This window comes from Malus domestica, chromosome 07 (assembly GCF_042453785.1).
Source record: "Malus domestica chromosome 07, GDT2T_hap1".
NCBI classification, from domain to species: domain Eukaryota; kingdom Viridiplantae; phylum Streptophyta; class Magnoliopsida; order Rosales; family Rosaceae; genus Malus; species Malus domestica.
In genome coordinates, this window is record NC_091667.1 from 10,955,680 (window position 1) to 10,968,850 (window position 13,171).

Sequence of the window (13,171 nt, forward strand, 5' to 3'; positions counted from 1 at the left end):
GACCACTAAATTAAAAACACCTGTCAAATGAAACTTCTCCAAAGTCCTACCATTGTTTCAACCAAATACACTATTTCTTCTCCTACTTGTATCCAAACATCCATCTTCTCTCCTACCAAGTACACAACTGCCATACCTCACCATCACCTCCCTCTCCTTTCCCCCGAAGCCATGACAGCACCCCTCAAATTTCACCAAACCCATGACAGATCAGATACATCTTGCTAACCCTACGAAGTATATTTCACCCAGAAGAAAAATTATGAGGGAGCTTGAAATTATTCGTTGAACTTTGGGCGAATGTTTCGTAATACCATAGATTCCACGATCGAGATTCCAGACGACGACGGGGGTGCTGCGATGGCTTCCACGATAAAGAATAGGAGGATTTTGGTGCGGGATCGACAGAGAAAGGATGGAGGAGATTAGGTTTATAAAATTATAATTGTAACATGTGTTTTGTTTTTATTGGGCCACCGTACAGTCAATTTTTTTTGCACTGGCTAATGAATAACCAAGTATTGTCCTTTTCTTCTTGCTTAATACTGTCCGACGATAAAGAATAACAGGATGAGCAAATGTGTGCCCTTCCATAAACTGTCTTATGTCGGCCCTCCTCACGGCTTCCCTTTCCAGTGCCATGAACTCATTCTTATCTGCTGCCTCCTCATTAAGCTTCTTTTGCTCCTCGTCAGCAGACTCCCCTTCCTTAAATTGTCCTTTGTCGGGCCTCCTCACGGCTTTCCTTTCCAGTGCCATGAAAGCCTCCTCCTCAAGCTTCTTTTGCTCGTCGTCAGCAGACTCCCCTTCCCTCAGTTGTTCTTTGTCTGCCCTCCTCACGGGTTTCTTTTCCAGTGCCATGAACTCATTCTCCTCTGCTGCCTCCTCCTCAAGCTTCTTTTGCTCTCTGTCAGCAGATTTCCCTTCCCTAAATTGTTCTTTGTCGGCCCTCCTCACGGTCTTCTTTTTCAGTGCCATGAACTCATTCGCTTTCAGTATTTTCGATTTTTTAGGTAAATCTGGGAGTGCCCCAAGGTTCTTACAATTACCCAAGTGTAAGACTTGAAGCTTGGAAAGGCCACTGAGGGAAGGTGGCCGGCTAAAAGCATTGCCTCTTAGATCTAAAACTTCTAAAGAAGATAGGCCCCCAAGATCCTTAGGAATAGCATCATTTGTTAACTTGCAGTTCACAAGCGATAAATGCTTAAGGTTCTTCTGTTGTACCGTGGAAGGGAGAAACTTGGACAAACTCTTGCAGTCATCGATTATCAGTTCCATCAGTAAGTCCGGTGATAAATAATTCAGGTTAAACAAGTGTGCTGCGGAATAGTGAATCTCTGACAAATCCGGCAAGCCTTTGAGTATCAGCTTCTCTAGTTTTATGATTTCTAGAAAGTCTGGGGATCGTGCCAGAGTAGAATGATGCATGCAACTTCCAGTGAGTTTGAGCGCTCTCAAAATTTGCATCTTTTGAAATGATTCTGTACTGCAGCCAGGCTTGTCAGATTCATGCGAATCTAAACTGAGTCCTATAATTTTTCTCGTACCCTGTTAGGAATACAGAAAGGAACTGAGTAAGAAACGGATTATTTTCATTTGAACGGCTTATACACACGAAAGCAAAGCTATAAACTGGACGTATAACTGTAAAAGGGAAGCACAACCTCTGATAGGCAGCCTTATTATTTACTCTCAGCTGGCTGCACTACCTCTTGATCGAAGCCATAGAATTGTGCTTACACTTCAGTTGTGTCTTACAACCGTCTATAATAGTTAGTTATCATGTCAGCTTTTGTTACATGTAATATTTTTCCCATTGTATTTAAGAAGAGCAGGACGTATGTTTTTAGTTACTTTGAGACAATTCAATAAATTCAAGTACCTTAGTTCTATCTTATACTTTCCTTTCGGTCTCTATTTCTCTTTTCGTTCAACCTGTGGTATGGGTTTGTTAATTGTTAGGTTTTTTGGCTCGTCAAAGTGTCCTAGTTGGTTTAGGATTGTTTTAGGGAAAATTAGAGGTATACCAATTCTTGTCCTAGTGGGTTTAGGAAAGAATTTCAGTTTTCCTTATTCAATTTAGGTTTGAATTTCTAGAAGTCTATTTAGATTTGGATAAGTGTATTTTCTTAATCCACTTAGAATAGGAATTCAATTAGCCTTGGAACATGTAAGCCAAACCTATGCCTATAAATAGGTTGCGGGAAAGACATAAATTGTAGGGGAGAAAAACTGTGACAGCCAAAACAATAGAGAGAGAATAGTTCTAGGGTTTTGCAAAAGTTCTGTAATTCTCTATTATTAATCAAAATCAAAAGAGTCGTGATTTCTCTACCTAGAGAAATCATAACTGGACGTAGGCAAAAGTTCTGCCGAACCAGTATAAGTCGTGTGTTTCTAAGTTTTCTATATTTGCTAGTTTAGTCTATTGTCGTTGGTTACATTAAAGAACAAGGTTTAGTGTGCGGTTTTTCAACAATTGGTATCAAGAGATACGTTCAAGGTGTTCTAGGATGTCAAAAGAGAAGATGAATGCCGGCAACAGAGGTAGGTCAAAATCCAAGAAGAAAAAGGAAAAGAATGAAAGTTTCTTCGAATGTGGTTCAGCCGATCATTGCAAGAGGAACTGCAAGATTTGGAAAGAGAAGAAAGCCAAGATGGAAGGAAGCTCATGTTCAATTAGTGCAGTCAACGAGCATGAGAGTGACGAGGAGCTTCTTTCAATAACATCAGGCTCCAAGGCGTTCACAAATTGGATTTTAGATGCCGGATGCACTTTTCATGTGTGCAGTAAGAGCATGGTTCGGTACTTAGAACTAAGTCGACAGCGAGGAAGTCTTAATGGGGGACGATTCTTCATGTCCTGTAAGAAGAATCGGCACTGTTCGAATCAAAATGTTCAATGGGATGATACAAGCTTTGGGGAACGTCAAGGTATGTCTCTAGACTAAGAAAGAATTTGATTTCCTTGGGTACTTTAAGATGAGGCCAGTTATGGGTACAAGTCTTAAAAAGGAAGACTCAGGGTAACCAAAGGATTGATAGTGGTAATGTGGGGTGACCTACAAACCAATAAGTTGTATAAGTTAATTGGGACCATTATAGTCGGAGGAGCAGCTGTTTCTGTAAATCAAAGTATAGAAGACAAGACTAAACTCTGGCATCATAGGCTCAGGCACATAAGCCAGAAAGGGTTGCAAGAATTACACAAGCAAGGCCTGTTTGAAGGTGTGTCATCTTGCGAAATGGACTTTTGTGAATACGGTGTTCTCGGGAAGCAAAAAAAGGTATCATTCGCAAGTAGCAGTGTAGATAACCGAAGCAAGGAGCAACTCAGCTATACTCACTCAGATGTTTGGGGCTCTACACCAACTAAATCAAATAGTGGAGCCATGTATTTTGTTACTCTCATGGATGATTTTTCTAGGAAGGTTTGGGTTTATTTCATGACATAGAAATCCGAGGTTTTTGCAAAGTTCAAGGAATGGAAAACAAAAACCGAGAATCAAACTGGAGGAAAGATTATATATTACAAGTGATGAAAGGTCCAAGCTCAAATCAAAGTCTACACATTGCATATTTTTAGGTTTTGAGAAAGGAGTTAAGGGTTTCAAACTTTGGAATATCAATAACAGGAAAAAGGTTGTCAGCCGAGATGTTGTCTTTGATGAGACAATCATGCCTTTGAATAAAGTCGAGAGGAGTAGGGAGAAGGACAATGCTGAAACTGAAGCAACAAAGATTCCGTTAATCAGTTCAGATGAAGAAGAAGCTCAGGTGGAGTAAATCGAGCAAGAGGCCGAATCTGATGGTTTTGAGGAAGAAGAAGAACATCAGCATCGTTCACCAGTTAGGAATCAGGTGGAGCAAGAAACAAGGCAAATTGAAGGCACTCTAATCCGCCAGACATCCCAAAGGGTTCGAACTCCAACCAACAAGCCACTTGCATTCCAGAGATGCATAGCACTAGAAATCGGAACAAGAAGAAACCTGACAAGTTTGGGTTTGATCAAAACGAAGTTAATTATGCTCTTAACATTAGTCAAGGAAATCTGACTACTTATCGATAAGCTATAGCGAGAGATAAGCGAGATAGTTGGATAAGTGCTATGACAGAAGAAATGAGTCTCTTTACAAGAACTCTATTTGGGAGTTGGTTCCTAAGCCCAAAAACTGAAAGCTAGTTGGATGCAAGTGGGTATTTAGGGAAAAGGAAGGACTACATGAACAAGATGTCATGCGATTCAAAGCAAGGCTCATGGCTAAGGGGTACTCACAAAAGGAAGGGATGGATTATGATGAGATATTTTCACCTGTAGTCAAGCATACTTCAATCAGATTGCTTTTAGCAATGGCAATTCAGCATGACATGGCCATTGAGCAGATGGATGTGAAGACAACATTTCTTCATGGGGATCTAGAGGAGACAAATTTCATGGCTCAACCAGAAGGGTTTGTTGAATATGGGAAAGAGAACCTAGTATGTTAGCTAAGGAAGTCCCTGTATTGCATGATACAGTCTCCAAGGCAGTGGTACAAGAGGTTTGATTCCTTCGTGCTGAAAATTAATTTTAGAAAATGTTTATATGACTGTTGCGTGTACTATCATGTGTTCCAAGATGGGATGATCATATTGTTATTGCTATATGTGGATGACATGCTAATTGCTTGTCAACACAAGCCTAGAATTCAAGACTTGAAGAAGATATTGAGCAAGGAGTTCGATATGAAGGATCTAGGTGCTGCACAGAAGATCCTTGGCATGGAAATTCAGAGAGATAGGATCGCTAGAAGGATCTGGATATCACAAGCCAATTATATTCAGAAGGTTCTTGAGAAGTTCAACATGCAAGAAGCAAAGGTAGTTTCAACTCCTTTGACGGCTCATTTCAGGTTAAGTGGTCAACAGCGTCCTAAGTTCGAGGAAGAGCAACAAGTAATGGAGAAGGTGCCTTATGTTAATGTCGTGGGTTGCCTTATGTATGCAATGGTATGCACACATCCCGACATAGCTCAAGCAATCAGTGTCTCCAGATAGATGGCAAATCCACGAAAGCAACATTGGGATGCAATCGAGTGGATTTTGCGTTATTGGAAGGGTTCTTGGCAACAAATAATTATGTTTGAGAAGCAAAAGGAAAATGCAGGGGTGTTAGGATATGTGGATGCCGATTATGCACGGGACTTGGACAAGAGAAGGTCAACTTCTGGTTATGTGTTTACATGCGCAGAGGGACCAATCAGTTGGAGGACACTACTGCAACCAGTTACAGCTTTGTCGACCACAGAGGCAGAGTATATTGCATTGGCCGAAGCTGGAAAGGAAGCAATTTGGCTTAGTGGCTTGGTAAGTCAAATGGGAATCACTGAAGATTGTGTGAAGTTGAAGTGTGATAGTCAAAGTGCCATTCACTTGGTAAACAATCAGGTTTTTTTTCTGGAAGATCAAAGCACATTGAAGCAAGGTATCATAGAATCAGAGATTGGGTGGAGTCTAAGGAGATTTGGATTGAAAAGATCCATACAGATCACAATGCTGCAAATTTCCTTACAAAGATAGTGCCGGCCAAGAAGTTCAAGCATTGCTTGAACTTGATCAATCTCGTTGATTGATTACAGTGGAGCACCTCCTCACTTGAGGTGCAATAAGGCAAGAAGACGATTGCCAAGGTGACGGCTCTTGAAGATTTCCAGAGCTGCTTCAAGAAGGTTCAAAGGTGCTCTAGGGTGCAACGATCAAGACTTGGTTTGACTCACCAAGGTGAAGATTGTTATGTTTTTTGGCTCGTCAAAGTGTCCCAGTTGGTTTAGGATTGTTTTAGGGAAAATGAAAGGTATACCGATTCTTGTCCTAGAGGGTTTAGGAAAGAATTTCAGTTTTCCTTATTCAATTTAGGTTTGGATTTCTAGAAGTCTATTGGATTTGGATAAGTGTATTTTCATAATCCACTTAGAATAGGAATTCAATTAGCCTTGGGACATAGAAGCTGAACCTATGCCTATAAATAGGCTACGACAAGGCATAAATTGTAGGGGAGAAAAACTGTGACAGCCAAGATAAGAGAGAGATATTAGTTCTAGGGTTTTGCAAAAGTTTTGTAATTCTCTATTATTAATCAAAGGAAGGGTGATTTCTCTACCTAGAGAAATCATAACTGGACGTAGGCAAAAGTTCTGCCGAACCAGTATAAGTCTTGTGTGTTTCTAAGTTTTCTATATTTGCTAGTTTAATATATTGCCGTTTGTTACATTAAAGAACAAGGTCTAGTGTGCGATTTTTCAACATTAATTTCCAATCAACGTATTGTATAGTATATGGTTGACACATCGGTATTGAAATTTATCTGATGAGGATGTGCATGTACTTCTCTTTTGTTGTGCACAAGAATTTAACAGAATTTGATTGTGAGTTACTTACAGAGTTGTTCCTCAATACACCTGCTACATCTTCAGGAACCCGCAATCTGCTACGTTCTTCAGGGTTGCCAGAGGATTCAGCAAGCCCGATTTCTCTGCCCATGTCTCGAATCATATCATGCATCATTAGATTACCTTCTTGTCCGGTGGCTACGCCTAAGGATGTGTTCTTCAGTATTCTAGTGATCCCGTCAATTATTTTCCTGATAAACTCTCCTTCATACCTGGTAGTTAAAACCCAAAATTAAGCTTAAATAAGATTTATTTTGCAACTGCCAGATTAAATTAGATCAAGAATTGTTTAGTAATTAATGTATCAAAATCGTGGATTACGATTAAAATTTTGAAAACTTCTGAAAGCATTATGTACTACGTTGACCCATGTTATTAGCTCCATATCTGACCACACAAAATCTCGTATCATAGTTTCCAAGCTCTGCAGTACAATGTGTAAAATAAATAAATATTTTTTTAATTAATATTTTCGACATTTGCTAAATAGAGGCTTAAAAAACCAAAACTTATGTTAAATGAAATTAAATATATTATGCAAGGTTAAAGAAGAAAAAAGGAAGATATAAGTAAATAATTACCCGTCAGTCTTTGCAAAATCCTCACCGGCCAAATCTGCAGCTTCAGTAAGAGCATTTCTCCATAGCCATAGCTTTTCGTCCTTATCTTTAACTTGATGGAAATGGTTTTCGTGTTTCTTAAATGCTTTTGCAAAAGTCCCAGACTGATTCTTGACATCCGAAGGATCAACATCATAAAATATTGGCAAAACCATTTGCTCCATTGTTCTTTTACACTCCATGATCTTCACCAGCTCCTCAAGACACCGGATTGAATCTGCATACCTCCTTGAGAAGATGATGACAGCAATTCTAGACCCTCGGATTGCTCGCTTCACTTTGTCTGATATAGCTTCCTCTCTTCGCATTGACTCGTTCTCGTCGATAAAGGTGTCGAGTCTGGCCGCTTTCAATTTCCAGTAGAGGTGGTCCGTGAATGTTTTGCGCGTATCTTCACTAAAGCTCAAGAACACGTCGTAAATCTCATCTTCTAATGAGGAGGAGGAGGTTGTGGGGGAGGAAGGTGAGGATGGACAGGAGGCTTCAAAAGCTGTACTGGTATACATTAATTGTTGCTGCACCTTTTACGATTAAAACGGCAAAATTAACAGTCTTCCAACTTGTATTCTTGTATTGCACAGATAGATAACACAGCTACTTTCATAGTTTCAATCCGACACATTCAAAAGAAAATTTATGTAACCGTATGTAACATATTCATATCATACTCATTGGAAGGCAAGTAGGAAGAATTATACGTCCATCCTTCTCGTCCGCCAACAGATAATAGTCCAGTTGTAACATACTCATATCATAAGACTACAAAAATATACATAAAATTTTCAGTTTTAGGATAAACGTAGATTAGACACAAAAACATACATCAAATTTTCAGTTTTAGGATAAATTGACTTTTTTTTTTTTTAATTTTCAGTTTTATCAGAGACATAACAACAAGATGAAATCCTTCGACCTTTTCTAAAGCAGTGGAATATTTCTAATAATACCTCACAAAAAATTAAATTTATATTGAATTTAACATTTTCTTTAATTCACAAGGATAACTAAATAGAATAATAATAACAAGAATAATCGATCCCTATTATTGCAGTCAAACGATGTCTCAGGAGGAGGGAACTATTGACCAAATTACAAGCAGACAGAATTACAAGCCAAAGCCCTTGGTTTCAGCCCAAAAAATAACAGAGTGAAACTGCTCGATCAAAGACAAATCCAACACCCAAGTAAAATTAAATGAGAATTCCAGAACTAGAGAAGAAAAATAAAGACGATCGAAAGAGAGGAAAAACCTGTACGATCCTCAGCCTCTGACGGATAAATAGAAGCTAATTCCCCTAGTTACAGAAATAATTCGTGGGACGGAGGGACGAAAGGACGGAGGATGAAGAAAAGGAGAAAGAAAGACGGAGGCATATGACAATTATTGGAGGGTATGAGAGAGGATCCAACGACAGAACAATTTAAAATGTCAAATGCAATTCTTTTAATGAAAATAATTTGAGTATTTAATTTAATAAAAAAATCATCCTAAAATTATTAATTAATCAAAAGAGTTTAAAATTTAATCATAAAAACATAACTATTCATATACTAAGCCTTAGAAACATAACAACTTACTGTTTGAATTAAAAGCCCAACCAACCGTAAATGCTTTTTCTAAATTTAACGGAACCAAACCGAGCCGTTATTCTACTCAAATCCGTCTGTGATTGAAATTTAAAATTCCATGTTGCTTTTTCCATGCATAAAAAACTATTCAGACTCAAAAAAATTTATTAAGGGAAAGGGATCCTCTCGGATCTCTTCTTCCAAATTTTAGGGATCTATGAATTCGGTCCATTGAAATTTAATTCGATGATTACAAATAAAAATTTATTTTAAAAATTATAATTATTATTTAATTAAATTTTAATGATGCAAATTACTGAATTTCTAGAATTAAAAGGCAGGGATCGAAAAGGATCTCTTTCCTATGTGAAGGGTTTGGAGGGCAATGTGACGTGACAGATTACAGTGTTGTGTTGTGTTGGGGGAGATGTACCAATATCTGCCTCCCTTTCTCTCTCCTTTCTCTCTACATGTTATGGACAGAGATGGGTTGTGTGTGTGACACGTGCATTGGAGAACACATCGTAGAAAAGTACCAAGAGACGTGGTAACCGTCACTGGAGATATCCACGTGGCTAGAGAAGACCAAGGAGGAAAATATCGGAAATATCGGTAGTTCGAAAACACGGAAATATCGATGGAAATATCGGGATAATATCGATATCGATAAAAATTACATAGAAACCACAGAAATTGTAAGAAAAACTTGGAAATTTTTATTGAAACTTTGCAGGATGTTTATTTAGTCAATTATCTATTAGTTTATCACAAAAAATTGGAAGGAAATACATTGCATGATGGATTTAACATTATCAAGTTGATTATATAGCGAGCTGACAAACATTGTGAGTGTAGAAAATATGTAGTAATTAATGAAAGAAGTCTAAACACACCATAATCATTTATATATAATGAATTAGTACAATATTTTACACTTTATACATTGCATGGTAAGATACATGAGTGACTTAGTACCACATAGAGTTCCTATGAGGTTCAAAATTTTGACTATCTTCATCATCTCTATGTGTAGAGTGAGTGTATTGTGAAGAGTAGTTATCAAATGATAAATCCCCAAAATAATTTTGCATGTAATTGTTAACATGCCACCCATATGGATCTGAGATTGGTTGACCTTGTCCATAAGCAAAATCATTTGAAGATTGAGTCTCGAATTGTTTCCATGAGTCGCTCGATTCCATCCCAAAAGGAATGGGATATGAAGGGTAGGGAAATGGTTGGTTATGAGTATTACCATAGTTACTACTTCTCACTCCAACAGAGTCCGAAGTTCTAGATAACGAGTCATCTTCTTGACTTGACAAAATCCCCTTGCCTCTTTCTCTGCGAGTATAGTCCTTCCCTATGGCACCAATTCCTGGTCCTGCCCGCCTACTGCCATGGTCATCATCATGTGTTGCATGCGTGAAGTTTGCCTTACCAGTGAAGTGGCTCATAAATCCGGGAGGTGGTCCATAATAGTTTCCATATACACCACCACTACCTCCAGCTCCACTATGTCCTTCATCATTCCCACCTCCGGTGGTAGGTGAGTCTCCTGATCTTGTACTAGAGCTATCATTAGTATCAGCACGATGTTGTGGTTGTGTAGGATTGGAAGAAGGTGGAATTCCAGTGTTTCTTGGTCTTGGGCATAAAAGTTCTTCCAAAGAGTCAGCGCTGCTAGATCCCACCTCCTCCTCTAATACTCTTTCTACATTTATCCCTTCATTACGTGCTTCTTCAGCAACTCTGGGAGCTGGGTTGCCTTCATCATCATCTAAATGAAGAGGTATAATCCATTGAAAAAGTTGGTTACCCTCTGTATCATCATCTTCACCAACAATATCAAACACATCTAGTGGGTCACCACGGTCGACATGATCTATTTCTGCTTCCTTATCTCGAATTTGAAGCTTCATGTTGTAGTAGTAATAAACTAATTTTTCCAAGCTACTATGAGCCAACTTATTTCTTTGCTTTGTGTGTATGAGTGCAAATGTGCTCCAATTTCTTTCACAAGCAGATGAGGAAGTTGTTTGTGATAATACTTTGATTGCTAACTTTCTCACAGTTGGTGCATCGGTCCCATACATGATCCACCATTCAGCTACAATGAAAAACAATGTTGATAAGCCTAATAACTCCAACAAATTCTATTATAAACTTATAGTGAAATATGTTTATACTCACTAGGAGACATATTTGTTCGAGCAGCAACTGATGTTGGTTCTCCAAAAGTTCTTCTTGCATCTTTAAACCATGTTAGCTGAATTCAATAAATTGTGTTAGTTTAATCCAACAAAGTAATTATTATAATTTAAGTAATTATGTACCTCATTTCCAAATTAGCCAACTGCTGGTGATGCAGGGTCTAATTTAGAGTATACATTATGTACAACATGTATAAGGTTACCATCATCTCCAACACTGGGTCTGTATTGGTATCGGGGATTCAAATAATATGATGTTCAAAGAAACACATACTCTAATAAGAGAAATAATACTCATGCAACTAAAGAAATGAATTGCAAATTATGACATAATTTATACCTGCTGCATGCAAATCGTGGTATAATGTTTTATACCATCGGTCTTCAATTATCTTTATGACCCACATTGCACCATGTTTTCTTTCCAATTCATCCTTCACTACACGCATCAACTCATATACTGCCCCCATAGTAGGATACACTTCTGTGTCAACGATCCGTAAAACTTTGTAAAGAGGTTCAAACACTTGACACACATGTTCTGATTGAGTCCAAAAAGCATGATCAAGCATTATACTTTCCACCATACGACCTGTATTTGAGCGGCTCAAATTGTGGTTGGCCCAATCGTCACTAGTGAACAGTTGCTTCAACCCTGCTTTCTTCTTGAGTAGGTTGTCTAATGCAATATAGTTGGTGGCGAATCGAGTGGTAGTTGGACGAATAATTTCTCCTTTGTAAAATTCACGCATCTTTGCCAACAACCAACCGTGATTGTAAATATAATTTGTGATCGTTCTAGCTCTTTTGACCACAGTAGCAACATTCTCTCTCTTCCCCATTGCCTCAAACATGAGATCAATACAATGTGCTGCACATGATGTCCAAAACACATTATGATGCTTCATTAACTTTTTTCCAGATTTGACAAATGCAGAACCGTTGTCGGTCACGACTTAGACAACATTATGCTCTCCCACCTCCATGATTACATCCCTCAATAATTTGTAAACATACTTGTAATTCTTTATATGGTCTGAAGCATCAACAGACTTCAAAAAAATTGTCTTTCCCTTGGAGTATACCATGAAGTTTATGATAGGCAATCTGGTCGGGCCGATCCATCCGTCACACATGATTGTGCAACCATTAGTTTCTCACTTTGACCTCAACTTGTTAACATACTCGCCAATGTCTTTATACTCCATACCCAAATATTTGTTTCTTATCTCATAGGGAGTGGGAGGTTGTACTCCAACACCGGCCTGTTGACATCCCACTACCATATTTTTGAAATGATGTGATGATGCCTTCGCAGCAGGGACATTTTCATAGATAAAGAACTTGCTAATTAGACGCCTCATTCCCTCATTCACATTACCTCCAGTGAAATAACTCCAAACACTCTTTTGACGTGCTTTGGATGACTTATATAAACTTGGGGCTATTGGTGGTGTTGGTTGTGATTCTCTAAGACTGCCTCCCCGTCTCATTTGTGCACCACCACTTGTCCCGGAACCTTGTGCTCTATTAGGAATTTTATGAAGGTGTTCTCTTTCCCATGCTGACTGTTTGGAGGCACGTAATGCTTGTTTCAAACTGCGTCGTTCTTCAGGTCCCATGTCATCATCACATTCGTCCTCATCGTCATCATCATCACTGTCAATCGCTTGGCCATAGACTTCTCCCCGTAGCCCAGCTCGAATATTTTCCATTCCCTGTGTTATCTTTTCCTTCTGCTGTTTTTTATTTTTTAATAATGTGCTGATGAATGCCTTCACTTCTGGGGGGACATTATCGCATCGTTGGACATTTTTTGCTGGATCTAATCCACTAAGATGGTACTTAAGTCGTGTCACTCCGCCACTCTTCATTACCCGACCACAATATTTGCAAATTGTGCCATGTTTGTTTCCGTCTATTGGGTATCCATGTTCCCAAGCTGGATCATGTTTAGTAGCTCCACTAGACATCGTAAATGTACCTACATTTATTTTTCATGAAAATTAGACAAATATTTTTTGGCCAAAAAATGTAGTAGTGATTACGGTTATATAAGAGAACCTAAATAATAAAGTTATTCTACAGAAGAATTAAATATGAAGTAAAGAAAATGATTGTAAAAATTTAAGTAATTAAAAAAATAATATGCAATAATAAAACCTAATATTAATGAATAATAATCCAATTTGATAAAAAAATAATCCTAATATAAATGATGAATAATATTCCTTTTTGATAATAATCCTAATATAAATAATCCTAATATAAATGATGATAATTATTTTTCATGAAAATAATCCTAATATAAAACATAGTGATGAATAATATTCCTTTTTG

General features: G+C 38.1%; 1 protein-coding gene across 3 annotated transcripts; it reads right to left on the bottom strand.

The window, feature by feature from the left end:
- Positions 1–416: 416 nt before the first annotated feature.
- LOC103418429 (uncharacterized) lies at positions 417–8,486 on the bottom strand. 3 transcript variants are annotated; one of them, XM_029105564.2, is made up of 5 exons: positions 8,300–8,469; positions 7,718–7,808; positions 7,011–7,570; positions 6,419–6,641; positions 417–1,548 (listed from the first exon to the last, which is right to left on the bottom strand). In XM_029105564.2, exons 3-5 carry the CDS (start codon positions 7,553–7,555, stop codon positions 466–468), a joined length of 1,851 nt encoding a protein of 616 aa, XP_028961397.2. In that variant the 5' UTR covers positions 7,556–7,570; positions 7,718–7,808; positions 8,300–8,469; the 3' UTR covers positions 417–465. The 3 variants fall into 3 exon arrangements, with proteins under 3 accessions (XP_028961397.2, XP_028961394.2, XP_028961398.2); XM_029105561.2 differs by lacking the exon at positions 7,718–7,808 and having other exon boundaries at positions 8,300–8,486; XM_029105565.2 differs by lacking the exons at positions 7,718–7,808; positions 8,300–8,469 and having other exon boundaries at positions 7,011–7,701.
- Between the last annotated feature and the right edge of the window lie 4,685 nt (positions 8,487–13,171).

Coding starts and splice junctions, on each gene's coding strand:
- LOC103418429 (XM_029105561.2), bottom strand. CDS start 7,555: ATGTATACCAGTACAGCTTTTGAAGCCTCCTGTCCATCCTCACCTTCC. Junction 6,642..7,010: donor GATTTTGCAAAGACTGACGG/GTAATTATTTAC, acceptor TTTAACTACCAG/GTATGAAGGAGAGTTTATCA. Junction 1,549..6,418: donor GTGTATTGAGGAACAACTCT/GTAAGTAACTCA, acceptor TATTCCTAACAG/GGTACGAGAAAAATTATAGG.